This window comes from Rutilus rutilus, assembly GCF_951802725.1.
Source record: "Rutilus rutilus genome assembly, chromosome: 11".
NCBI classification, from domain to species: Eukaryota; Metazoa; Chordata; class Actinopteri; order Cypriniformes; family Leuciscidae; genus Rutilus; species Rutilus rutilus.
The window spans coordinates 13,599,443-13,624,585 of NC_140216.1; the positions used below are offsets into that span (position 1 = coordinate 13,599,443).

General features: G+C 38.5%; 2 protein-coding genes across 3 annotated transcripts in view; one reads left to right on the plus strand and one right to left on the minus strand.

Moving 5' to 3' along the window:
• Nucleotides 1-25,143, plus strand: part of ptp4a3a (protein tyrosine phosphatase 4A3a) — a 41,761-nt gene that overhangs the window by 11,886 nt on the left and 4,732 nt on the right. The window contains exons 1-3 of one of the 2 annotated variants that reach the window (XM_084423823.1): nt 18,794-18,976; nt 19,552-20,040; nt 20,504-20,596. In XM_084423823.1, coding sequence (XP_084279949.1) covers nt 19,936-20,040; nt 20,504-20,596 — 198 coding nt within the window. In that variant the 5' untranslated portion in view covers nt 18,794-18,976; nt 19,552-19,935. Of the gene's footprint in view, nt 1-18,793; nt 18,977-19,551; nt 20,041-20,503; nt 20,597-25,143 lie in introns of those variants that run through there. The other variant, XM_084423822.1, reaches the window with a different exon arrangement.
• Nucleotides 1,096-2,598, minus strand: LOC311299362 (general transcription factor II-I repeat domain-containing protein 2A-like; the record flags this gene model as incomplete). Its single annotated transcript, XM_084422878.1, has 1 exon — nt 1,096-2,598. The coding sequence occupies one exon, from the start codon at nt 2,596-2,598 to the stop codon at nt 1,096-1,098; it is 1,503 nt and encodes a 500-aa protein (XP_084279004.1).

The window sequence follows — 25,143 nt, forward strand, 5'->3', positions numbered from 1 at the left end:
CTCGAGAGGCTCTTCTGGTTCAGGCTTGTTAGGATGATGAGATGGAGTTAATTAATAGTTTATCATTTACATTTAATCATTTAGCAGAAGCTTTTGTCCAAAGCGACTTACAAATGAGAACAATAGAAGCAATCAAATCAACAAGAGGGCAACAGTATGTAGTAAGTCAAGTCAAGTCCCAGTTAGTCTAGCAAAGTGCACATACAGTAGCAAGTAAAAAATAAATAGAGAAACAGAATAGAATTGAACAAGTAAGTGCTAATATGAATGGGTCAAGTGTTCACAACACTTTAAAGCAGGGGTGGGCAACAGTTTTAGTCTGAGGGCCACAGTTACTTTGGCAAAGTAAACGGAGGGCCACACTTTGGACAATTGCAATTAAACATAGTTACATGATTAAATGGTACAGATTAATGCAATGCAAAATATGTATAAGGCTACTCTACAGTTACTTTGACAGCCTATTTCAAGGCCTGATACTTATTTTTGCTAGGCCTGTCTGACCTAGGCTACTCTAAGGTTACAATAACTGGATTTACTTTCAAGGATTCATTTCCTACACTACCCTGCATATTGTTCAACTGTCATTCATACCAGCTGTAGCTTTTCAAGATAGAAAACTATTAACAAAACTGCAAATGTATGTGTGCAAGTTACATTAACATACAGACTTCAGGCAATCTGGCTTGGAATTATCAAATTTAATTGAGGCTATATATCAGAGGGAGACCTTCATCACTGAATGAAAAACATTTTCAGTTTTCAGTTGTGATTATTAATTTTTTTTGTAATTTCTTTAACATATTTTGTTAAAATCTTTTATAAAATAGAACACAATTTAAGTGCAGATCAACTTCATCACACTTATGTTTGCTTGAAGATAAAGGGCCTATATAGGCCTATGCATCTCACAAAATTTAAATTTGATTTAGCTGTATCATCACTATCTACGGGACATGCATAAGAAATGGCAACATGAAACTGAACAATGTTGTAAAAAAGTAACTTAATGGAACTTTGGCTAGGCCTACTTTAGAAAAATGTATTTCGGCCTATGCAACTGAGATGAAGAGCTTTTTGTCGGTGTTCTGTAACTCAATGTGAACAATTGAGACGGTCGCCTTTCTTTACTAAGTCACCGAAATCTGGGGTCGTGTTCGACGTTGAGATGCGCAACACGGACGACAGGTGTGTGTCGGTTAGTCGTGATCTGTAGCGTGACTTGTTAAAGTTCATTACAGAGAAAGTCTGCTCGCATACATACGTGGACCCAAATAAAACGAGCATCCTTTGCGCATGCCTCCGCATGTTAGGAAACTTGCCCTCGTTCAATGCACCGTAAAACCTGTCCAATGACGACGAGGTGAATTTCTCCTTGAGAGTGGGATCGCACTGCATGTCAATCAACTCAAGCTGAGCTTCCGGAGGCGCTTGGTCGCTGTCAAAGGAAAAGGGGGCGGACACCAGCTCCATCTCTTTTTCAATTTTTCCGAAATCAGAGAAACGCCTGTTAAATTCAGTGTGCAGATCCTCGAGTGTAGTGGTGTATTTGACAGTGAGTCGGGATGGCACATGCTTCATTGTGGCGAGAGTTGGAAAATGTGTAAAGCTCTTGTTTGTCATTTGTCGGGAAAACAGGGTCAGCTTTGCTCTGAATGCTTGTACGTAGGAATACAGTTCGTGCACGAACACATCCTTCCCCTGCAGCTTCCGATTGAGGTCATTCAAATGGCCCATTAAATCCACAGCAAATGCAAAGTCAAGCATCCAATCAGAATCTTCAAGTTCTGGAAAGTCACCAGCCTTCCCGACATTCTCCAGAAACACCCCTATCTGATCTCTCAGGTCCCACACACGGCGTAGCACTGTGCCCAGGCTCAGCCAGCGGACGTTTGAGTGGTATGGGACATCAGTGTGTTCTGTCTCACTCTCCTCCAACAACTGGATAAACTGGCGGTGGTTAAGCGCCCGGGCCCTGATGAAATTGACAAGTTTCACCACAGTTTTGGTGACGTGATCAAGCTTTAACACCGACTTAGACAAGGCCTCCTGATGAATGATGCAGTGCAAGAAAATCAGAGTTGAGTTAGGGTCATCCTCTCTCACCCTGTCCTGTATCCTACGCAATAGCCCAGTGTTCTTCCCGGTGAGGTTTGGACAGCCATCAGTGGTCACGTTCAGTAACTTCGCCCACGGTAGGTTCATTCTCTGCATGCATCCTGACACCGCATCATAGAGGTCTGAACCCCTTGTCGTCCCCTTCATTGATTCCATCGCAAGAAACTCCTCCACTATTTCAAATGTGTCAGTAATACCTCTGATGAATATAAGCAGCTGGGCAGTGTCTTTAATATCAGTGCTCTCATCCAGCGCTATTGAAAAGTATGTGAAATCGGTGGCCCTTTTTAGCAATGCAGATGTCAGCTCATCATCAATTACCTCGATGCGACGAGTAACTGTACGGCGAGACAGGCTCACATTTTCGAACTGACTTTTGCTGTCAGGGCACAGCACGCTAGCTGCCTCTACCATACAGTCTTTTACAAACTCACCATCTGAAAATGGTTTGCTGTGTTTGGCGATTTTGTGTGACACCATATAGCTCACTTTTGTTGCTGACTCCTGTGCATTAGACTGCTTGGTAAAAATATTCTGCCTGGCAGTTAAGTTGGAGGACAATCTCGTGGCTTTTTCTTCCCTCTCCTTTGCGGAGAAATTCACGGCATAATTAGCATGTTTAGCATTGAAGTGCCTGCTAATATTATATTCTTTAAAGACAGCGATGCTCTCCTGACATATCAGACAAATCACCTTTGAGCCGACGTTCGTGACGAAATATTTTGACGTCCATTCTTTATTGAATGCTCGACATTCAGAGTCAACTTTTCTCTTTTTTACTGCACTCATTTTGACAATTTTTTTATGCCGCCGGCCGTTTAGAATTTGTTACTTTGAGGAGTGAAGAAGAGAAGTAAAGGCGCAAATTGTAATTTCACACAGCGACATCTGTTGGATTGTTTTTAACCCCTTACGCGTCAAAGATCACAGATTATTGTTGTTCAAAATTCATTACTCGTCAAAACATCACACTATTACTTCTGGACAATCTGAGCATCATTTTAGAAACTTCAGAAAGGTTTAAGACTCCAGCTTCGATATTTGACCACTGTTTATGATTAAACTGGTTTGGAGTGACATTCACTTCTTAATTTATGCCAGGAGTGCAAAATAATTAATCTGTAACGATCGTTATTTTGAATAGAAATCATTACTCACACAACATTTATTCTCGTCTTCTCCGGTTTATTTGTGTTCAAATACATAAAAAATACAGCATCCGCCAGGCCTATTAGTCCAATGGTGCGCATATTTGGAGAAATAATGATTAGTTATCACATGTTAGTAAAATATTTCGTCATACAGAAAAACATTTCTTTTCATTTTCCACTGAATTATGCGATCTGAAGAGCTCAAACAGCGAACGGAGCTAGATGTGTCTTTTCCTGATTTGCGTCAGATTTGACCTGTCAATCATCTCACGTCACGTGGTTCATGACGCGTCCTGTATACACTTCCTCATTCTCATGCGTGATAACTAAGCTAAAGTGACATTTCTTCACTGAAACAAGAAGCTAATAAATGCACGATTTAAGTATTTGTATGATTATGTGTTTTGTGTGTGATTTTCATGCGATTTGGGGTTTTCATATAAATAATGAATGTCCAAATTGCGAGTGCATCGACCGCATCGCGGGGGCCGGATTGAAGCAATATGCGGGCCGGATCCGGCCCCCGGGCCGTATATTGCCCATGTATGCTTTAAAGGGATACTCCACTTTTTTCTCCACTCTCATTCCTGCGTAATAATCAAGAAACTTTGCTGCAGTACCATGGGTGAAGCAGGCGTAATGATATGACGCAGCACCTGATAATAGTCCCCAGCTCAGTAGCCTATTATCAGGCGGCAGGCGCTGCGTCATATCATTACGCCTGCTGGACTCATGGTATGGCAGCAAAGTTTCTTGATTATTACGCAGGAATGAGAGTATAGTTCCTAGCCATATCAGCCTAGAAAATCGCAACTTTTCATTTTCCGTCGGTCTTAGTACATGATGTAACTACGGAAGAGTCAAGTTTTAAATAGGAAAAATATCGAAACTCTTTGTTCATTTTTTTGAGAGAGATGCTAATGGTCTTGTCCGGTTCAATTCATTATGCTAAGCTATGCTAAAAGTGGGACCCCCAGACCCGGAGATCGGCTGAATGGATTCGAAAACGGTAAAACTCAACTGTTTAACTGGGGAGTTGTAAAATGAGCCTATTTCCAAAAAAAGTGGAGTATCCCTTTAACCATAGATGCTCAGATTGAGTAAGGCAGATAATTTCACCAGCAGGGAACAGATGAGGAAAAGGTCCATGAGAGTAATTTTGTGCCTCTTTTGGATGGCACCACAAGGCGCCGTTCACTTGCAGAACGCAAGCTTCTGGATGGCACATAAGTCGTGAGTTTAGGTATAGTGGTGCAGTGGTTGTCTTGTAGGCAAACATCAGAGCCTTAAATTAGAGTAAAAACAACATTAAAAAAATTGGATAGGTAATATTTAGAGCTTTGAAGTGCTGGAAAAGTGTGAAGTACTTTAAAAAAGTGGTTGCAATATTCAACTATTTCTGCCACAATACCATAGTTACAGGTAGGGCTGGGCGGTATATCGAGTTGTACAATATATCAATATATTTTTTTGAAACGATATGGAATGAGGCAATACCGTTTATATCAATACAGTAGTTTGGTACGAGCACATCTGAAAAATAGCCGAGGACGCAGTGAAAGTACATACTGTAGTACAATTTGTCCTATACATGACACTATACATGACACAAGCTTATATTAAGGGCTTCAAAATAACTGGTAAGATAGTTAACAAGTTTAAAGCAGCTTGCCCAGTCAGATAGGCTATTGTTGCTGACTGACAGATAAATACTTGCGCTGTTGAATGCGTTTGAGATGTGGTGCTTTCCTCAGTGCTTAACTTACATTTCACAGGTATATTCTCCATCTGTAAATGTTAGAGAGTCAAACAAATATGTCCATTTCACTGTCAGGAGAGGACGAGCCTTCTGCAAGTGCCAAAAAGACGGAGCACAATAGAATAGTAGCGCAATAATTCTGACTAAAATATAGCCTGGCTAACGTCAGACCAAGTCTCATTGAGACTTGGTCTGGGAACTACGTGCGCATTTTCTCGTATTTGAGGCGTGGTTTACGAATGCCCAGAGCCGTTTATTGGGCGCTATGAATGTCTATCAAATGCGCCTGTATGTAGCTCATAGCCAATCGCTTCAATTATACCAGATGACGTATGTAGAGTGAGAGAAATTCGACGAGGAAAAAGACGATGGGTCAAAGATTTATTTGCACACGATGGCGTTTAGCGAATATTACCGTTTGTGAAAGATAAACATGAGGGTAGAAGGTAACGTCGAGTTTGATATAAACAAACTGCTTCGGTGTCGTCATCATCTTGCTGCTCCCTCCCCGTTCTGTGATTGGTTCCCTTTTTCAGGGGAAAAATTGTCCCATGGTGTCCAGACTGCCTAGCAGCGTGAATAGAATCGCGCTGCGAGCAAGGCAGTATGGGGAAACCCAGGCTAACTAAAATATACATATTGCTAAAATATTTGTTGTTGGAGACAATAAATGTGCCATATGTGGAATTATAAACGTACAAGTATTTTATGAAAGTGACCATTTATAATGGGGTAATCAAATGCAGGCTAATATAATTAGTTTGTGCTTTTGTTTTTTATTTAAATTTTTAGTTTAGCCTTTAGTCAATTTAAAAACAAAAGCATTATTTTTGTTTTTAGATTGTAATGTTACAATGTTAGAATGTAATGTGATTTTAACCACCTTTTTGCACGTAATATTTTGCATAGCCTACATTATATTAATTATTTGTTTCCATATCCGTCAATATCAACATTGTTTGTAGGATATCATTGGGCAGGATGTGAATTATAATTTTTTAAAATAAATAGGCCTACAGATTTTCTTTATCCAAATAGAAAAACGTAGAAAGTACCGTGATATATATTGTATATCACCATTTAACCTTATGATGTTTCTCATTTGCAACAGAAATGGCTGCTCATATCAGTTAGGTGACGTGGTCTAACAAAATCTAGTTGTGCCGGCAGGAAAAAGGTTCGCAAAATGCAACCATTTGGTTGCAGTCTGGAGCCCTGAGTGCTGAATCACAACAAATAAAAAGCAAAAATAAATTCATAATCATAAAAGTTGAACAGTGGTGACACGTTAAAACTAACCAACAGTGTAACATGCAATTAATATAGAATACAAAATGCCAACTGAAATCACCTTTAATTGGTGATATATATTCGCTAATTATTTAAAAAGCCTGTGATCTCAACAGGAAGTTATGCAACGGTGAACGTAACCAGTGTTTTTTTTTTATTGTCTTGCATCCATTAACTTGAAACACCGGTGAAAGCAATCACTCTGCACAGATCTACCTCTCAATGTTGTATTGCTCTTTTACAGTGGCTTATTGTTCTCATCCCATGAAGTGGTTATAATAGAAATGCTTTTAATTAATCCAGTGGAGGGCCATGGGTGGCTGCCCGAGCCTGCTGTGACGCAAGACTGGGATTTAATCATGAGAAGATGGGGTGGGAAAAGAGGGAAAACTCATTCCCCCCCATGTCAGGCTGTTAAAAGTGGCAAAACTTCTGGTGTTCAGTCAGGAAACTATTCACATCATGCTACGAGATTAAAGGTTTAAAATAGGCGTTGGGCGGCATTTAATCCCATACAATAATGTAAAATGTGAGGCCCGTGTTTAAAGTTGAAGTGAACATTTTGAATGGCAAAATATTTTATCCTATCCCAGTTTTATGTGCAGTGTGTTTGGGAAACATATTTGGACTTTAGTTGTGTTTGAAACCACACCATTTGTGATCTAACATTTATATCTACTGAAATAAATTTGGGGTGAAAACACAATTGAATGTTAATGTCAAATTCGGGTACTAAATTGTAAGACCTGTACCATATGATTTGTGTGATGCGATGCAGCAGTCTCCTTCAAGGAGATTTAGGATTTGTGCTTTGGCCAACTGAACAGACTTCCCAGACTCTTTTCCCCTCTGCTTCATGGAGGATGATGGAAGAGTCTAGCTCACATGCCGCATGCATTGCATTTAAGGGTCCAGAAAGTGTAGATTAGTAAAAAATATTATTCTTTTTCGTAAGTCATTTTCCATTGGGATTACACTGCATGGTAGGCTTGGTGTTTCTTTAATCTGTGGATGAAATGTTTAGTACTAAAGTAAATGAGATCAATTTCAATTTTATTTTGTCTTTAAAGCTGCAGTCCGTAACTTTTTTTTGTGTTCAAAATGTATATAATAAGCGAGTGCCTCATGAATCCATATTCCATATTGTCTTATCTTCAATCACTACGGTGCACACCTATAATTAGTGTTTATATTCAGACTATCTTAGACTGTTACGGGTCATACCCCTGCGGAGTAACCCAGTACCTGCGTGACTCGTCATAGACATAAACAGAGAGAAGTAGCTCTGGCTACAATGTTCTTCCGCAAGACGCGTGCAGTTCTGTTTATTAACTGCTAGCTCCAAAAGTTACAGTTTTAAAGTCAACATGAAATGGCATTCACAGCCCATTTTACATCTGTAATGTGACGTATCCAAGTCAAACAGGATATTTAGTGTGAAAATGTGTAGGGCAGTGCCAAAATTGTTTCCAGTTCATTTTATTTAGCGTTTTGAGTCTTTGTGTCATGTTGGTAGACACAAGTGTTTGCCTCCCGTCTTTGTCGTCGTCTTTTTTTTTTTTTTACAATACTGACGGTCCAGCTGCAGTTCTCAGACAGGAAACCCTCTGACATCAGCATAAGGTTGTGTGTTGTTTGAAAACACACAGCTGCAGACACAGGGAATGTCCCATGAAGAAAAAAAACAGCATCCAAAATACCCACTTTGACTGTGAGTGTTTCCCAACCTTTTTGCCACAGCACAGTTTTGATAAGTAAAAAATCCCACGGCAAACGGGCAGAAATCTTGTGTTTTTTAAACACTGTCATCAAAGTTGGTATTGTGAGTTTCTATATGGTCATGCATGTCATTAAAATTAAATGACCATTTAATAAAAATCAAGCTTAAATGGAGTTCTGAGGTTTTTGACCAGTAATTGACAGAGATGTGGGTTTTGTCCATCACTGGAACAGCCTCATCACTGGAACAATCTCAGCAGTACGTTTTCATCAACTTACAGGTTATTGCCTAAGTTAATTGTAAAAGATATGAGGTTTCCGCCTGATAACGACGATATAGCCTTATTTGTAGCATTTATTTATTTATTTTTTGTCATTTGACAGTGTCTCACGGCACATTAGCGTGCTGGGGCATCCTCTTGCTGAATAGTGTTCATTGCACACTAAAGTGTGTGTGTGTGTTTGTTTCATTGATACTTGCGAGACAGGATGAGGGATTTCCTGTGTTGTGATCTTCCCTGCTCTGGCAAATTTTGGCAGTCCTGACCTTTCAGAGTTCTGTGAGAATTTGGATTCCTGCATTCAGACAAACCTCCAGACCAGACCACTGGTGGTCTCATAGGGGTTTACAGGAAGGCCAAATTGTCCACCTTCTTGTGAAAGAAAATCCCAGAGGATTGTGAAGTTTTTGAAGTGAAATTATGTTTATTCCAATTTGGTTGATTCAAATTTGGTAGAAATGTTTATATATTTTGTCTAATGATTAGGTCTTAAAGTGACATCAGCCTAATATTCTTGCTTGTCTGTGTAAGTAATGTTAATCAAACAAGAAGAGACAAAGATAATACAATTAACTCATTGCATAGTCTTCACAGTATAAATAAATATAGATCAATCCTACTAGATCAACTAAAGAGCAATGTTGTTTTACATTTGACTTTTTTTTTCACAGGAATGCTGTATTTGTTAAGCTCTAAGTTGTCCCTAATCACCTCTAAGAGAGGGAATGGAATATGTTGCACATGTTGCTTGCCAATAAATAAAAAGAAGTCAATTCATGATACTTTCTTATCTCTTTATTTTACGATACTTCAAATATATTGTTGTTAAGAATAGTCAAGTCAAGTCACCTTCATTTATAGACTATTAACAATTAAGATTGTTTCAAAGCAGCTCTGCAGTGATAATAGGAAGTAACAGAGATTGTTTTGGCTTTACAGCAACTAGAATAAAGTTATTGTCCAGCTAAAGTTAGTTTTGATTGATTGATTCACTTCGGTTGCAGAGATCATTAGTTATTAACTTGGGGGCCGCTAACACGACACCGTTCTAACGGAAAGCACTCAACGCTAGGGGTGGGGGAAAAAGAGACGTATGATGGCCAAGCGCAAAATTTGAACGGCACCCTCTTCGTTAAAAGCTGACGTATGGAAAATTGGCAATTTCAATTGTGACCTATTTTGTATTTTTTGTATGAGAGCTGCTTTCTGTATTTTGTTTAGTTTTCACATCAATATGCTGTAAACCGATCTGTTATACGTAGGTTTACTGTACTGCCCTCCACAGTCACAGTGTGTATCAGTGCAATGCCAGTCACAAAAAGTTACATTTTGACTCTGCTCTCTGCAGATGTTCATTCACTTTTTTGTATAAGCTGTTTTTGATTGTTGTATACAGCAAAAATTTCAAGTCACAACTCTTTATTATTTAGTTGTTTATAAGAGCGGCTTTGTATGTACTAATTATTCAGAATATGCGTAAGTCCACAAGTATTATTTTTGTATGAGAGCTGCTGGTACATAATTCTATATTTTTGAACGAAAGCTGTTTGTGATTTTGCTACAGCAAAGTGTTTTTTTGTTTTTTTGTCTGAAGGATTATATTGCTCATTGCTCATAACAGGAGGATGTTGGTTAGAAGTCTATTATTAAATGCTAGAGATTCAAAACATGCTGAAGTTTGTATTCATTTACTACAAGTACGCCGCTAGACACATTTATTTTCCTGTTGGTTCTTTGCAATGTTGGGACATATGCTGGCAAATGTAACCTTACAGTTAACTTGCCAAATCACTTCCATTTGCTTTATTAATAAAATTAATATAGGAAGTATTGGAAGTAAATTCTTTATGGGTCATCATAAATACTTTGCTTTAAAAGTACCAAGTAGTCACACAAAAAAAAGATGTATCGATAATCGTTTTAGCATCGCTTTGCAGCCCTGTGAATCGTAATCGAATTGAATCGTGATGTGCCTAGAGATTCCCACCCCTACTCAACGCGCTCCGGCCCGCTCATCCGCACAAAACAGCACCTGGTGGCTGGAGAACGCAAACCCTGAAAAAGATTCCAAGGTGCAAGCCTTGAAACATTTTGAAAAAAAGGTTATCTCTGCGCAAACCTCAAAAACACAAACCCGCGAAAACGCAGACGGCGTGCACATCCGCATCACGTATTGAATAGATATAAACTTTCCTGTAGCTCAAACAGGAGAGCGTTGGCGCTTGCAACGCCATGGTCATGGGTTCGATTCCCAGGGAAAGCAAGAACTGATACGAATGTAAATGTGTACCTTGAAATACAATGTAAGTCGCTTTGGATAAAAGCGTCTACCAAATGCGTAAATGTAAATGTAGATATGTGCGCAGGCGTGTAGTTCTTTACAAACCAACCCTCAACAAACTACTTGTCTGGCCTTAAAAATGTTTAATAAAGAGTTATTTATCGCTTCCGCGTAGCCACGTGAACCGGAATTATCCCGACAATGCTTTATCTGTACAGAGGTAAAGGGAAGGGAAGGAGGCATTCACAGGGGAGAGACTAGTTGACACTTCAGGACTGCGTTGTCGTCATGTCCAGGCACAGGTCCTTCATCAGATCTGGATACGGCCTGGATCCGGCGGACTGCGGTAAACCTCGGGATAAACAGAGAGACTAATATTAGCGTAGACGCCATCCTTCTTATGATGTAACAAGTACATCAGGATTTATGGTAAGTGTTCCCATAAATGAAAGGACTGTTTCGGGTTAATACAACTTGAGATTCCTTTAAAATCTTTAAAATGTGAAGTGCTTTGTGCTTCTTTCCTGTCTCTGGGATCGCTAGTGAATGATGTAAAAATGATTAATATTAATAAACCTAATTATTTGTAATCTTTTTTTCTTTTTTTTTAATCGATTTTTACTAGTCACTACATTACAGAAATATTCTGGGTTCAATACAAATTAAGCTACACCATTATTTGTAAAATGTTTATCTATTGCCACAGTTAAAATGTTAAAAGCATGTAAAAAAAAAAAAAAAAAAAAAAAAAAAATACAGTAGTTAAAATTCGAAATCCTTGTTTAAATATGCCTTCCTCTCTACTATATAGTAGCCGTACGTGAAGAATACTATGTGAAGCAACACAACTGACTTGTAAGTCATATGGCAATGACATGATGATGTTGTCTGCATGCTATACTAGCATTCATACTATATAGAACATACTTATTTTAGTGCTCACGAAGTTCGTTCCTCCTCAAATGAAGTATCTAAGCAGGTAGTATGCGATTTTGAACTTTCTGTTGTAGGCTATTATTAATCTGAATACCAGAACATCTTCCTGAAACACTTAAAACACTTTATTTAATTTGTATTTTCGTTCTGTTGTATTTATTTGTCCGTTTTGTGTGTAATTAGTTTCTTTGTTCTAATTGTATGGCTGGCTGTTTACTTGTCTTATGTAGCCTAATTATTTTAAGGACCTTTTTCTTACTTTAAGTATAGCATTGGTTTTTTCTAAAGTATTGATAATTGTGAAATTGACTCGTGTAACATGACTTGCACGTAGCTGTACAAATTCCTGCCATGGTGATCCATGCTTCTGAGATTATTGGAGATCAACTGCACTATCCCTATGGGAAGCACATAGTTGTGTGTACATAGACATAGAGGCGCAGTTTTGCCCCTAAGGGCCCATCACCTGCTGCAACACAAGTACACAATGTCTTCTCCAAATCTCATTTGTTTATCACCACGGATGGGGGTTTTGAAGTTATTTTTGTGATATTCCTTAAAGCTGCAGTCCGTAGTTTTTCCTCTCTGTTCGAAATCTGAAATTGCAGTTATTCGCGGAATTATCAACTTTACGTGGTTTGTGCCTCGGCACGGCAAAGCGTGGATGAATCCAATGTTTTGAGGAGAATGTGCGGCTGTCAATCACTGCGGTGTGGATACTGGCATTCGCAATCACAGATTCTACTTTTGGGATTTTCACTGGAAAATGTCGTCTGAACAAGTAAGTAACATCCACGTTTGTTCTGACCAACTAAGGGGGAAAAAAGCATTGCAGTAAATTGCGCTGATTAAATCTAACGATCGCTTATCATGTCACGTCAAACCGTGTTTGTTCTCAATACTTTGTTCTCAAATTGTTAATGTTAACAACATCAGCATTGCGTGACTACATTTAATGCCCTTCTGATATTTATCCTTGTTTTTGCATGGGCCCGGTTGCAATCTCTTTTTTTCTGTAGCCTCTCCGAAGTCCGAAGTCTTTTGCATTTTACAACGGGTGAATCTCCAGTTGTCATTGGTGATTGTCGTTTGAACCTTTCTGGATCCGCCATCAAATTGATGTTTAATTATATCAAGTGCTGTGAGAAAAGGCTATATAAATCTTCACCTCCAACATCCTCACACACAACATGGCCTACTAGCCGAGACACCTTCTTTATGTGTACAGATGTGATGTGATGATGCAAAGACATGCTCGAATTTCCCGTGAAAATCCACCAGTACCACTGGAATTAAAAACATTATTCAGGGTTCGTACGGGTGCTTGAAATCCTTGAAAATGCTTGAATTTTGATGTTGTGTTTTCAAGGTTTGAAAAGTGCTTACAGGTTGTTGTTGTTGTTGCACAGATTTTGTTCAAACCTTGTCTATATCAAGAATGTGTCCCAAAACCAAGGCCTGTAAAATATTTCTGTCTTCATATTTTCAGCCCTTGAAATTACTTCAGTTTTACAGCCTGAAAACCACATTATCTGGGAAGCAATATTTGGACATTAATATAATAAAAAGTATTATTCATCATAGGCATTATCTACTTAGACAGTGATACATTTTGAAAAATAAAACTTGTGATTTGCTTAAATATCTGATCCTTCTGCTATTACGAAACACAATTTTGGCTGTTTATCATTATCTCTTTTAATGTGTTAAAAACACGAAATAATAATTTTGATTATGTATTGGTATATAATTTACGGTGGTGTAAGGTGCTGGAAAATTTTTAAAAATGGACCTTGAAAGTGCTTGAAAAGTGCTTGAATTTGAAAAGGTGTACGAACCCTGATTATTACAAGCTTACAGTTTTGAATCGAGCTAAAGCAAGCAAATAGTTTTGAAAACTGGCTGGTTACTTGCTCAAATTTATTTTTTTAGCCCAAAAAAGTTACGGACTGCAGCTTTAAACAGTGTTAAATGTATTATTATTATTATTATTATTATTACATTTTACTGTACAATAGCAATATATTTCTGTCATTATTTTAAAAGTAAAACCGAACTTTTATTTTGGCAGGTTGTAATGAAGACCTTTTTAGATTCTGATTATAGTTTTAAGCAGCAGTGTTTTTGCGCTTAATATTCACAGATACTAGTCGATATTGTGACGTATACAGCACTACTTTTGAATTATTCATCAATTTCTTGTCCAAATTCTGTGACATTCAGTGATATAAACTCTATATGATATAAATTTTATGACTGGATTCTGTGATTCTGTCCCCGTTTTCACATCACTGAAAATCACAGGATCTGTCACAACACCATTTCAGTAGTTAATGCCAATTCCAGGAAAATTTCTCAATTCTTGATACCAATTTCAGTAGCACAGCAATAGCTGATGGACATTTCAATAAGTCAGCTTGTGCGTTTCTGTTCTGATCTCATCTCATGTTTCCTGGATAACTTCATCTTGTACTTTCCACCACAACAACTTTATGATGCCGTTTTTTCCAGTTCAACAGCCCAATGAATCCATAATTAATTACAGATTTTCCATCGCTCAGGATAGAGGTTGGTCTCTCAAACAAAGTTCACTAAGCTAGACTGAGTTGGAAACAAACCGCCTACTGCTGTTATCTCATATCCAATGGCCCAGTCCAGTCAGGGCTAAATGCATCAGAAAACAGCTGCCGGGCCTATTTATAACATGCAGGTGACATGCAGCACATGGGCCAGTCACTCTGATCATCACTTACAGTTGTTTGTGAGATACTATTAGCCTGGCTTGCATGTCTATAGATTCAGAGTCAGACCTTAGGCTTTGGCTCTTTGGCTGCATTTACACTGGAGGTCTTGATGGTTCATTGTGATTTGTTGACTATATCCGATGACCAGCTTATCCTCTTTTATAAGTTACCCATATCGTACTATACTAGGGATGTCACGATACCAAAATCTATAGTAGTCGGTGCTGATTACCAAAAGTACACGATACTCAATATCAAATATCGGTTTTATACATATTTTTACAATTATCTCACCAAAACACTTGTTTACTCAATGTATTTGTGTTTTTATGAGGTCATTTTTTGCAGTAGTCAGTAATAAAACAAGAATGAATAAACACATTAGAAGCAGTAGCATAAATAACTACAATAGAATAAAGAAACACCTGAGTTGACGTCATTCACCATATCGCTTTTTCAATGGGTGTCCCCATGTCTACAGCAAGACATTCAGAAGAGCCCATTTTTTTGGCACTGTCCATACACTATGTGCTGTAAATACTGCGCTTTACAATGATACCAGCGCGAGAAGCGAGCAGAGAAAAAAAAAAAATCATTTTTCATGGACAAAGGAAAGGTTCACCTCAGAAAACGCACAAATAAAGATGTTTTTAGATGCTTAATCACTATTTGGAGCATTGGGATTGTTAAACGAGGGCTTAATCAACAAATAGTTGTGAAAACCTCAAAATCGAACAAAATTGACATTTTTCACATGTTTTGCCTGTATCTCAAAATTAGCCCGTGCGCATTCCCGACTCACTATAGTAATTAGGGCTGTAATCAACCAAAGAAAATCTTGGTCGACTGAAGTCCTGAAATTTTCGACTAAAAATTACGTTAGAAAAAAAAAATGTTAAATTAATTAGCTGCGCACTGTGCGCAGTACTTGGTAGCCTTGTTGTCCGCCTAAATGAATTATAAATAAACATAAAAAACTAGTAGGCTATTTGCAGTATATTAAATCGTTTTTGACCTAATTATTTTGCACTGAAAATAGTCTGACACGAGTCTGTCGGCTCTGACAGCGTTGCATCACGTGCACCTGCGCAATATCATAGCCTATGATTTCCGAAAATAGTACTATGTTGTCAACTAGTGATATCACAAGAACTTTTGAGGAATATGCAACATAATTTAGACTATTGTTTTTGTCATATGTATTATAATAACTGACAGACACGATCATTTCAGCCGCTCTGTGCATCCGCTCTGTGGAGCTCAGCTTCGCGGCTGAGACACGAATAGACTATTAACTTTAAAAAAAATGCTGCCACACTGCCGATGTCTTTGTTGACATGGTAGAAGAGTACTGACTGACTATGAATTAAACGCTCTCACAATTAAATAAATAATATTCAGCAAACCTTCTAGTAGCCTACTTTCTTCAATCTGTCGCTCATCTCCAGTGGGTTGGACTAATCCAAAAAAAGTGAAAACAAGGGGGGTGTTCTGAAGACAGACTGTTACCTGTGAAACAGGGGTGCTCTGAAAACACCCCCATTAGCAATTAGTGCTTTCCACCTGATGAAATGGCAAAACTGATGAAATGAACGCAGCAAAACTGATAAAATGAACGCGGCAAAAAATCGACCAATCAGAATTTTGGTCGAGCCAGAACGTATCGACCAAATAATCGACTAATCGACTGGGAGATTACAGCCCTAATAGTAATTCAAGTCCAAGAAGCTTCTGAGGGGCCAGTTTGGGTAACATATGAAGAATCATGACATCAGTTTGTGTGGAGAAATGAATATCTAAGTAGTTGTTGTGTGTTTTGTTTCTTATGGGTCAACAACGTGACCGAGGACCACGTGTAAAGAGGCCCAGATTGTCCCTGATCTATTTCCAACCAGTGTCGCCTCTTTTAGGGGTCTTTTATCCTCGACAATTTCCTCTTTTGCTGTCAAACATAAGTGTAGTTTCTTTTTCCTTTCTTCCCCGTCCTGTTTTGCCATCAATTTTTTGTTAGTGCCACTACACAAAGGTCCCAGACGCCCACAGCAGCACTTTGAAATTGTCAGCACAAATATTTAACAAGTATTTGCAGTCTTAAGGGACAAGGGCTGGTAATTGGTCTGTGAAGACAAGCACAACACTGTCATGGTTACCCTCAGAGCTGAAGTTAATGGTACTTCTGCGGGTTTACTAGTAAATGCTGGTGGTGCTGTTATCTCGACAGCAATTGTTTACTGATCTTCACAGTTCTCTCTGTGTGTATCGGTTGATGTCGTGTGCTATTGACATAGCTCAGATCCACCCAATTAACCTTACTCTGCATGGAGTAAACGAGTACAGTACCTCAGGGTTGGACCCCTGGTGGACTTGGTGTCAGGAGTATTCTTCTCTCTGTTTGTTTTACATGCTGATCTTTGTTCAACAGTTGAAGTTCATACCTCATTGCTTCACACAGATGTAGATTTATATTCAGCTCAGATAAATCTTTTCCATGTGGTCGGAACTAGAAACACAGAACTTTATTTTTGTTGGGTACCTGGACACTGTGGAATCCCAGGAAACCAATCTTTAATTTTAAATGGGAAAATAAATGGGATCAGTGTACAAGCAGCAAACTGTATGAAATTAACCCTACTGTGGGACCCTATTATTTTCAATAGTTACTGGGATCAGAGCATAGAATAGGACATTCCAGAATCTCTCACACACACACACACACACACACACACACACACACACACACACACACACACACACACACACACAAAGTTCTTAATATCAAATAAAGATCCACTGTTGTTTTCCTCATGCTAGAGTGCAAGATTTATCTCTTAAACATATTGTTTTATTAATTTGTGCTGGTTTTGTTACCACACAAACACTTTAGAAGAAATTTTACAGTCAAACCTGAATCCATTTTAGAGTTTTTTTCTAAAGCAAAATTTAAAAACCTAATATAAGTAATTTGTTACTCGTCATTAAAATAGACCAGGAAGCTGGCGTGGCAACACCAACCAGTCAAAGTATATCAGCATATTTTATTATATGAAATTACATTTTTAAAAGCAAGAAATAGTGACAGTGACATTTTCCAAACTAAATAAACATTTGTATTAAAATATTTATTTGATGTAATTTGTGTATTAATTTTATTGTTTAAATTTATAGTTATAATTTTATCATTTCATTATTATATTACAATTATTGTATATAATTGCATTTGTACTTTTTATGACAAAAATGTGAGTGTTGGTTTTCTGTCTTTGCTAAGGTTTCCAGGGCTTTGCTATGTGGTTGCTAGGGTGTTTTGGGTCATTGCTAGGTAGTTATGAACTAAATTAAAATCAAAAGAGCCCACCCACAAGTTATATGAACAAAAGCGCAAAATAATTTGTAACGCTTACCTTTGCAAACACAACTTAATATAGTGAAAAATCCAGCGTATATTAGCCATCACAGCCTCCATTTTGTTCCTCAGTGAAGTTGTTCAAAAGTAGGCTTTTATTAACCACATTAAATAGGTCATTGTTGTTTGGTTGTTATTGTTTTGTTCTTTTTGTTGCTTCACTTAGTGAATGAAATTATATTAGTTTGGGTCTAAGCAACTAGGAATTTGGAGTGTGGATTACGTTTAGAAAAAGTATGTTTATTTTCAGGAGGGGAAATGGCAAATTAGGTTAAGTCTTAGTATTAAAGTTTTAATGAATTACCAGCCATAAACGGTGAATTAGGATTGCAATTATAGGCCTAATACAACTTTCCAAATGAAGTCTTTATGTGCCTGATTTTGAAGCATTTACTCAATACTGCAGGAGCACAAAACTCAAATGCCCATCTTTTACTATATTCATTTTTTTTTTTTTTTTTTTTGCCATTGTACTTTTAAATAAATGTTAAGTAAACGTAAAAAAGAAAGTTGGCTATTGATATGGTTTAATATTGAATACTGCTTAATGCCAAAATCAACACACACACAAACACAAAACGCATAAGAAACATTGAGTCTTCACAATTTTCCCAGTGACAACAGTAGCCATGTTGACAGTATGCAATTTTCATAGTATTGTCACAATGCTGAATTTATTTAAAAGATAAATAAACAGTATTGTATTCAATATTGTCCTTTTAATGGTAAATTTAATCACTTTTTTTTTAATAACCAACATTTAAATACAAAAGTGCAAAACAACACAGCTTTATATACTAAGAATCAGAATATTTTCAACCATAATCTGGATATCTTTTCTAGGCTGGTATGCATTAGTCCAGGCTAAAATGTAAACCTGTGTTAATGTAAACAAATGTTTAAAAAATTAAGTATTTAAGGATTTGGTGTTAAATGCCTTTTAGAAATAATGTAAATTTAGTTTGAATTGTTTTCTTCTCTGTGGCAAGTAGGTGTTAGAAACAAAGTGTTTCCGCTTTAGTCTGAACGGTCAGTGATTTCGGCACTCCAAACCAGTTTCGGCCAAATCTGAAAACTTGTCTCTGTACCTTTAACTGCTGTAGATGCCACTGCTGAAGACACTCGTGTAAGTCCCTGCAGACGCAGGTCTGCGGGGAGCACTCAGTAAAACTGTAGAGCGCAAGAGAGCAGCATTCATACATCAGAATCTCTAACAGTTTGCCTGTGCATCTGACCAGTTTGAATTGTAATCAATAACGCTAAAAATATTATTAAGAGACATAGGGCAGGGCAGGTAAGTAACAGACTTTTTGATCTGAAATGCTGCATTCAGATGTGATTTTTGTGAATATCATTGTAGAGTACGAAACTTTAAACTTAAATTTGTTTCAATGCTAATTAGAGTGATCTTGTAAGTTACAAAATGTTGCTAACAAAGATAAAAAATGTATATAACATTTAAAGAGGCAGTGCATTCATTAAATGCATTCAAAAAAATTAAAGTTCAGCACTTTTTCAAAAAGGAGTAATGTAAACAAAAAAAGTTTTGTACCTAAAAAAAGTCTGGGGAAAAAAAGGAAAAAGCCTGGGAAAAGTATTTACTCTTATTATCTGCTTTCTGTAAAACCTCAAGTCCCTATCAGCCTCTATGTTGCGCAATGTTTTGAGTGCGTCTGTGTGAGTGGGATTGTGTGTGGGTGGGTTCGGGGACACTGTATGTAATCTCCGGTCACACACTCATAGTTAACGTGAGCTGCGCTGTCATGTGTGCGTCATGTTTGTCTTCAACGGACTGCCCTGGTCCTGCGTGTTAGGTTATGTCACAGAAGAAAACTCACTTATCTCTTTTTCCGATTCTCTTTCCAACAGCTCTGTCCTTCAGTAGTGGCTTTGTCCATGGCGTTCTTGCAGAGGACTGGAGACTACTGCCACGCTCAACATCTACACGTCTAAACCCGGGGAGAATGTGCTGCGCTCTTTTCACTGATTTCTGGATGCACTGAGACGCTCTTCCCTCTACTACTTGTGGTCCTGCAACCCAAAACTCCTCTCAAATCTAATGGGGTGATCTTACCTCTCTGGCTACGGCAAGCCATTAGAGAGGGAATACAAGATATTGGGGACTTTGAACATCGAGGAGTTTTGCAGTGTTTTATTCACGAAGAAAGATCAGAGGCTGAACAAAACGGTGAAGAGCGTCCTTTTGGTGAATTTGCTTGTGAACGGTTTGGACACTGAGTTGGAGGAAGCACAATGGCTCGGATGAACCGGCCGGCCCCTGTGGAGGTGTGCTACAAGAACATGAGGTTCTTAATCACACACAACCCAACAAACTCCACTCTAAGCAGCTTCATAGAGGTGAGCATTTGTATACCATCTTACCCCGTGTGTCCCCCTCTCTGCGTGTATTTGTCGTCTGTTTCCTCCCACCCTCCGCTTCTACTTTTATCCCTCGCTTGAACACGTACTCATTTTAGCAACACGTCCCGTTTCGGCTCACATGGTCTATCTTAAGACAACTCCACCGTCACATGGCCCACTCATTTTTATCTTGCTGGGAAAGTGTGCATGAACCATAGAGGCTCTAATGATAACAGCACATCCACAAAGCCTCCGTTTCCATGGAAACCCATCCCAGTGCTCCGTCACATGGCAGGGATGAGGAACAGAGCGTGTTCATGGACAGCTTACCTACCTCTCACGCCATTAAAATGATTGTTTTTGTATTTTAATGTGGAAAAATGATGCCAGAACAAATTATTACTGAATTGAGTTTTTTTTTTTTTTTATCATCTGTATTTCTATTCCCATCAAACATTAGGATCTTAAGAAGTATGGTGCCACAACGGTGGTCAGAGTTTGTGAGATAACCTACGACAAAACTCCACTGGAGAAGGATGGGATAACTGTTGTGGTAAGTGCATATCTTCTTGATGCCCTTGTCAGCCATAATGTACTATCAGCTGGATATATAAAAACAAAAAAAACAAAAAACCAGGGTGATCAGAACCCCGACATGAAGCGTTTTGTGTCATCCTGAAGGGGTTTATTTTGCGATGTTGACCGTCTGACTATCTCACTTAATGCACAGCAAAAGTGTTCTTAAGTATTTTTGTCTTAATTTTCCTGTTATAATATCTAAAAATCCTTAAAACAAGATACATTTACTTGAGAAGAGAAACTGCATAAGACATTAAGACTTGTTGACATTCTTGTTAAAGAATCTCAAATACAAGTATATTTTGTTATATTGCACTGGCAGATTTTTTAAGTTAAAACAAGACAAAAATCTGCCTGTGCAATAAGACGAAATACAGAAAAAAAAGATTTTGCAAAATGTGAAGTCATTAAGTCGTGTGCAGTGTTCCTTCTCAAGTAAATTTGTTTTGTTTCAAGGATTTTTAGATATTTTAAATGGAAAACCATAAACAAAAGAGTAATTATAAATTCACAAAGAAGCCATTTTTCTAGTATGCATCGCTACTTACCTTTCCATAAATGGACATAAAATATTGGTTTGATTTGAAATCCTTTTATCATATGAAATAAAAATAAATAAAAAAAGACAGCAGAGTGATATGAGTGACATGAAACTAGGACTGCTATTTAGAAAATGGATTATCCAGGACAGTATTCGGATATGCAGTTTAGTGGTCAATATACAAAAATATTTGACCCCAGAATGCAACCATCACCCAATCAGAAACAACTATTCTAAAGCTGTGTAAATAAATCGTTTATTTCACATTTAAAGGGCCAGATTGTGAAAACAATGGAGAGGTAAGAGCTTCTGGTGCACGTAGGCAGTTATTGAAAGTGTTCTGCGTTAGAAGTGAAAAGTGAAACAGCTCCCCACAGACCCCCTTGACCCTCGTATACTCGTTCGCTCTCGCTCTCTCTAACACACACACACACACACACACACACACTAAATTCATTATAGAGAATGTTCTCTTCCAAGCAGCCACACGTGTTTCTTATTACCGACGTCAACGTTTCACTGTTGCTATGGTAGCGGCAGAGCCTGGTCTCTCCATGTGGCCTCCAATCGGTCCCCGCCCACCCAACCTTTCTTTTATACTTTTTCTTCTTGACTTTCTCACAGCAAAACTGTAAAGAAAAGAGTCCAAGGCAAACTGTTGTGTAAGTCTTGTTTTTACTGACTTCTGTGAATATAAAGGGCATGCTGGCTGCTGGATACACCTCTTTCTTTCTGCAGACATAAGCCAAACCTGAAAATTCACACAAATATGAAGTTTTTTTTAAATTTGTCCTTCGAATGAGGTTGATCACCTGCAGTGAAAAAGACTTCTGTTTCAAGATGCATTCAAAAGACTGCTACATGTGACGCATTGGACATTAGTGGCTTGCGTTGGTGTTATACACAGTCTGAGACGTATGTCTGTTGTTTATGTCCGCAGCACAAGTTGCTGAGAAACTTTGCGAAGCACAAAACCCTAGTGGGAACAGTCAGCTGTGTTGTTTGCATCATGTATTTGTGCGAGCACCTGCAACAAGGGAGTAAACTGCGTTCTCCCAGGAGGCACACACGTGCCATTCCGCACCCTTCCCACTCAGAACAACTGTAGATCTGCGAGACTGCAAGCTTGAGCAAGTGACCCCGCTACCTAGTTCTGGATTCCCAAAGTAGGCCACGACTGTTTACCCAACCTGCATTACGTCAGTGGCCTTCCATCCGCTCCCGACAGGTTTCTGAGGTGTGTTTGCCCAGGAAATCAATAGGATGGGCTGGAGGGAAGTAGAGGAAGCGTTTGTCGCGCGTCATTCATGCTTCAAAGGCTTTTCTGTAAAGCCAGCCTCCTAAAGGCCTTGCTGGTCTGACTTGTTTACTTGAAAAGACTCGCACCTGCTAGTGTTGAGTGTCCTATCCCTGGGGCTGTTGTGTGACTGCATATCACTCGTCAGTCCCATGTGATAAGCGATATTTTGAGGCATCTGAATGCCGACTTATGTGTCTGTACTGTGAGAAAGCTCTTTATAATTAAGGCCTGCCCTGCCAAGGCTCTCTGGATCACATGAGTACGTGTTTGTGTGGGCATCTGCTGCCAGTTAACATGCTGGTCTAAGTGAGCCACGTCCTTCAGCAGCTGAACCACATCAAAGTCCCCCAGCGGTCCCCCAGCGGCGGGAAAACGGAAGAGGAGGGGTGGGATTTTCCCGATCTCCTGTGAAGCATGATTGTGATTCACCTCTCACCTTGAGGTCACAAGAGCACAGGAAAGATACACACGTATGCTAAATTTATGTCGTGTTCCACATGCCTCTCGGGCCTCGCGCTTTGCCTTAATGACACATAAGCATGCACCGCTTTTACAAACCACCAGAACAGTAGCAGGGATTGATGACAATACATCACCACTTTAGTGGCATCACTAATATTTATATCAAACCCTGAACTTACACATTTGTTAGTAAGCTGAAGGGTTTATTGCGGTGTCTGAAAGTCTCAAACCATATTGTACAAGTCCCAAAAACACAACAATCTCAGTTGATAGGAGACTCCTTGGCTTCATACATGCGTTTAACAGTGATCTCAGACTATTTTTTTTTGTTCTGGAATTGGTTTCCCAAAAGCATTGCTCGCCAACTATATTCACATTTTCCAACATTCCAAACACTTTGGTGTTTCCTATAATATTGTTCAAATGAACATTTGCAAACAGCATCACAATGTTATGGGGTTTAAAAAACTATGGCTCTCGACTTTGTAGTTAGAAGCTTTTTTTTTTTCGTTCGAACGACGTGGACATAAAGGGATAGTTCACCCTAAAATGAAAATAGTCATCATTTACTCACCCTGGTGTTGTTCTAATGCCCTTCTTTCTTTTTTAACCGACAAAAGGTTAATTTTCACAAAATTCCAGTTTGTGCTCATCCATATAATGGAATTGAATAGCGATCAGCACCAAGCTTTTTAAAAAAGATGCAAAAGTATCACAGAATGATACCATGCGACACATTTTGTATATTCCATGTGTTCTGGGGGTACACAATAAGGTTTTGTGAAAAACAAACTTAAATTTAATGTTGGTCTATTATTTAACGAAAATCCTGACCTTGGCCGTTGGTCATCTGTGCATGGCTACGTGATGTGTGCATTCTTGAGACTCCACAGTTCACTCCGTCTCGCCCAGAAAAATCACACAAGTTTTGAGAAATCAAGATGAATAAATATGTGACATAAAATACAATGCAAAGCAATCTCAAAAAAGTATAATTGTACTTTCATGAGTTAAATATAACCCGATCTGAATTTTTTTGTCTGATGACAGTCAGAATGACAGTTGACAGATGTGAATGCCATAACTTCTTGTTACGACGAACACAATGGATATATTCACCTCAGAGAATAAGGTACATGGATTGTATTTCATGTTGTGTCTTTGTTAATCTTAATTTCTCACAACTTTTTTTGGCAAGTCGGAGTGAACTGTGGCACTAATAGAGTCTCACAAACGTTTTTTAAGAATTATTTTTGCCGTTGGCGTTGTCTTTATTATGATATACAGGATGCGAAGTGGGAGAGAGAGAAGGGGACGGGATTGGGAAAGGTTTGCTAGCTGGGACTCGAACTCGGGTCGCCCGAAGCGCAACGGCAGTATATGTCGGTGCGCTGCCCACGAGGCTATCTGCACCGACATTCTCACAAATTTAAATATACTGTATATATGCAGATTTCACTGTTCTTCTTAGTTTGTCAAGATCACGAAACCGCCATTTTTGAAGTCTCGAATGTGCTTTAATACCTTTTAAATAAGAAGGAACCCATGATTGAGTCAAACATCTGGAAATACAACAAAACAACGGAGAACAAAAAAGCGAAGTAGTCCTCGGACAGCAATAATCTGACATTAATCTGATCTTGAACCGATTAATTAGCAGAAGTTATTACTCCACCTGCGTGAAGACAACTTTTCTTGAACAACTGATGTGCGTCAAAGTTACTATGGTTTCAGAAAAACAGTTGTGACTAAATTACTTCTTTGTATGGGATATGCACCCGTGGATGTTTATTTCCGAATGATCCTCACTAACCCAGTACTGTTGCAGGTCTAACATCCCTCAGCACCTTCACCATTTGGATAACCCACTTTCACAAATAAACCAAGTGTAGAAACATTTAGCAAAAGCCAGCATACAACTGATGCAGTGGCCCCAACCATTATTTGGACACTTAAGTCACATTTAAAACAATTTTTTATTTGCATTAAATGCAAACCTGGTGGCATCTGTAAACAAATGCTACACCAGCTCTTCTCAGAACTTGCTTCCCTTTCTGAACCATTTTTGCAATTCACACGGGTGTCCACTCGCAGTAACCACAGGTATAGTTCATCACATTAACTTTGAACTAAACACTACCGTTGGACAACCACAAAGTGTTTCAGAACTTTAATTTTGAAGTTCTTTTTGGAAATTCTTTTTATTTAATTTATTATA